This window comes from Acomys russatus, chromosome 6, assembly GCF_903995435.1.
Source record: "Acomys russatus chromosome 6, mAcoRus1.1, whole genome shotgun sequence".
NCBI lineage: Eukaryota > Metazoa > Chordata > Mammalia > Rodentia > Muridae > Acomys > Acomys russatus.
In genome coordinates, this window is record NC_067142.1 from 88,919,556 (window position 1) to 88,923,328 (window position 3,773).

General features: G+C 43.8%; 1 protein-coding gene across 1 annotated transcript; it reads right to left on the reverse strand.

Annotated features, from left to right (window-relative positions):
• Positions 1–836: 836 nt before the first annotated feature.
• Positions 837–1,839, reverse strand: LOC127190881 (olfactory receptor 2H1-like). The gene has a single exon (XM_051148175.1). It carries the CDS (start codon positions 1,773–1,775, stop codon positions 837–839), a length of 939 nt encoding a protein of 312 aa, XP_051004132.1. The 5' UTR covers positions 1,776–1,839.
• Positions 1,840–3,773: the final 1,934 nt, after the last annotated feature.

Genomic DNA, 3,773 nt, shown 5'->3' on the forward strand with positions numbered 1-3,773 from the left:
GACATTTTATATTCAAGTCACAAACTCCGTCAGTGAGGAAACAGCTCCTGGGTGCAGGAAGCTCTCATGTTAAGTTGCGATATCCTAATGCTATGAGGCAGAAAGCCTCATGCTCTGCCAGAACCTGAGAGTCCACAAGGAAATATCTCACGACTTCAGAAGACAAAGATAGACAGACAGATGATAGGTAGATAAATAGATAGATAGTAGATTGATAAATGACAGATAGACAAAGACTTAAGAACTCATTAGATTATTTCATTCTTTCACGTTGTAAGGGGATCAAAGGGCATTTTTTCCAAACCTCAAACTGGCTGTACCTAAGCTTTGCTTGCATGGCACATGCAGATATATGTGAGGTCTAGAATGCCACAAGGATGTGCTTCCCCTGCATGGATACAATGGCTGGGAAGAGAAGATGCATCCACAGACAACTGTGATAGAGTTTAAGAATGCATAAAAACAAAGGCCACAAAAATACAATGGAAAATGCTAGAAACATCCAGAGTTGATAATTTTTTAATTTAAGGTCTATAAAGGAAATGGATATGTTGTCTTTCTCCCTCCTTCTCTCTTCATAGTCACATTATAGGGCCTCATGCATGTGGCCTTGGGAGCTTAACATTTAAAAAATATTCTCAATTGAAATAGAATTACATCACTTTCTCCCTCCCTTTCCAAGTTCCCACCCTCCAAGTCCTCACACGTCTCCCTGCTCAAGTTGACAGCTTCATTTCCTTTTATTATTACTGTTACATATATGCACAAATGTACAAATACAACCTACATATCATGAATAAAATTTTAAATTCAGAAAGCATGCAAGTTTTTTGCCCTCAGCTTTCCCCAGAGTCCCCATCCTTCCCCAGCAGCCTCCAGAATGCCCTCTTTACCTCCTTGTTCCTCAGGGTGTATACAAGAGGGTTGAGCGTGGGAGTGCCCACTGCATAGAAGAGACCAAAGAACTTGCCCCTCTCCTGGGCATAGGGATTTTTGGGCTGCAGATAGACAGCAATGACTGAGCTGTAGAAGAGGGTGACCACAATGATATGGGATGAGCAGGTCCCAAAAGCTTTCCTGCGTCCTTTTGAAGAGTTAGTCCTTACCACTGCCCTGGCGATGGCACCATAAGAGACGAGGATGAGGCTCAGAGGTACAAGCAAGAAGATGACACCTGCAACTGCCAACTGAATTTCATTAAAAGTGGTGTCCCCACAGGAGAGTCGAATGAGAGATGGGACTTCACACAAAAAGTCATCTATCTGCCTATGGGGACAGAAGGGCAGGCGGAGGGTGGGTGGTATCTGAACTATGGATTGGACTAAACCTATAACCCAGGCCACAGCGGCCAGCTGCCGACACAGGCGAGGGTGGATGATGGTGGCATAGTGCAGGGGCTGGCAGACGGCTACATAGCGGTCAAAGGCCATCACTGTCAGGAGGATGCACTCTGTGGTACCCAGGAGCATAAAGATGAAGAGCTGTACAGAGCATCCCAGGAAGCTGATGGTCTTTGTGGGTCCCCAGAGGTTGAGCAGCATCTGGGGGACACAGGTTGTGGTGAAGCAGAGGTCCAAGAAGGAGAGGTTAGAGAGGAAGAAGTACATTGGAGAGTGGAGCCTGGGGTCCAGTGTGGACAGCAGGAGGATGAGTGTGTTTCCTAGGAGGGTGAGGATGTAGGAACACAGGACAACCACGAAGAGGATCTTTTCCAGGTATGGGTGCTCAGAGAAGCCCAGCAGGAGGAAGCCCACTGGGGAGCTCTGGTTGACCATGGCCTTTTGTGTCTAGTTGGAGGGATGAGACTGTCAGAGTAGACTGATACAAAGGGCCTGATGAAAACTCTCTTTGTATGCTTCTCAGGACTTTGTCAATATATGCCAAGTGGACATTTTGTTCTTTCTCTGGTCTCAGAAGTTTTCCTTCTAGACTCATCACCAATCAGATCTTTGTGTTTACCTGTTTGTCTTGGTCAAAGAGAGAAATGGAGAATGAGTGGACGGATGCCTTTGACTTCCTGGTTAAGGATGGAGAATGTTGATATCAGATGGGTTAGTCAACTCATTCACTCTTTCAGTAGAAATGTGTTAGGTGCCCTGTATTCTCTGTCCTGTTCTGTTTTTGTTTTTCAGTGTTATCTCATGCCTATTATCTCTTGGAGTTAAATACTTTGTTTTAGGGCTTAGGATGTACCCCTAAGGCAGAAAACTGCCAAACATGAACTGGTTTAGACCTGTAGTTTGCCTAAATATATAAGTAAGCAGATAATAAATAAATAAATAAATAAATAAATGAATACCAATTAATTTGAGTGGATTTTCAAGTTGTATCTCTGTAAGGTTGAAACTTTCACCATTCCTGTGTTGACTTGGTGAATCCACCCCCCCCCTTTTTTTTTTTTTGGCTGGCTAGAAATATTTTATTTTATACTTTTTATTTTTTAAAGCAGCTTATCAGAGATAGTGTAAGTCTTTTTGTTTGTTTGTTTGTTTGTAGTAGGGTCTTGCTCTGATGTACAGGCTGGCCACCAGTCAGACAATCCTCCTGCATCAGGCTCTGGAAGGCTGGGCCTGTAAGTGTGAGCTACCAAACCTGGATCAGAATGTGTTTTGCATGTGAGAGATTTTCTTCTGTTTTAGGGGACTCCATTCATACGCAGCAGATTATTTCATTTGCCTTGGATTATTTAGCCATCTACTACTAAACAGCTGCCCTGGTTAGGAAAGCAGCTTTGGTCTGATCACTCAGTCCTCATGAGAAGTTAACAGGCAGGCAGCAAGAGCGGCTTATCAAAAATCACTGTGGCTTACAGTTGCATTGTTAAAAGACTTAGATATGAGTGTCAGCCATGCTGGCTGTACGGGGCAAATGAAAATAAAGAATTCATGGGGAAGGGCATATTTGGGGGAAATTTCGTCTAGGAGAAAGCACTCCATTACTGAAATGACCGGAAATACTGGAGCAGAGCAGGCCACCTCAGTGCAGGATGAGAGAACCTGACCTGAGGACACAGGGCTCTCTGGTCTGGCAGATGACAAGAAAGCAATGGTGGCTGGGGCTCTGCTAGGATTGTTTCCAGAGGGAAGAACACTTACTGCCCCCATCATTTTTTCCCAGAATCTTTTGCTTTCATTTCTCCACATCTTGTTTTTGTTCCTACAGAATGTTTCTCATTGGTATAATTTTATATTCAAACCAGAGTATAAACAAAGCAAATCTCTGCAGCATAACTAATGAGGAAACCAACCTCTGATGCACCCAGTAGCCAGGCTAAGGATGTAAAAGAGACTTCCCACACATCTTAGAGGGCCTTCTGTTCTCTTCCCTAGCTTCCCATTTCCCATACTCAGACATGAAATGACCATTGTCAACTTTACATGAATTATTCTGTCTTTTCATCTCCTCCCTCCCTTTAAAAATACATTTCATGAGGGATGGAGGGCACAGCTGTTAAGGGCACTTGCTCTTTTTGCAGAGGATGCTAGGCTAGTTCTCAGCACCCACATGGTGGCTTATGACCATCCCTGACTCCAGACACAGGAGATCTGATGCCTTTATCTGGTTTCTGCAGGGATCAAGCCATGTAGTGAACATACACACATACAGGCAAATAACTCATACACATGGTATAAAATGAATAAATCTTATTAATATACATTGCATTTAGTGTGCGTGTGTGTGCGTGTGCGTGTGTGTGTCAGCATACGTATGGAGGTCAGAGGACAACTTGTGGGAATCGCTCTACATTTATCATGCGGTTCTGTGGGATTGAA

Bases quoted from the DNA above. Each gene is read 5' to 3' on its own strand.
- LOC127190881 (XM_051148175.1), bottom strand. From the start codon at position 1,775: ATGGTCAACCAGAGCTCCCCAGTGGGCTTCCTCCTGCTGGGCTTCTCT.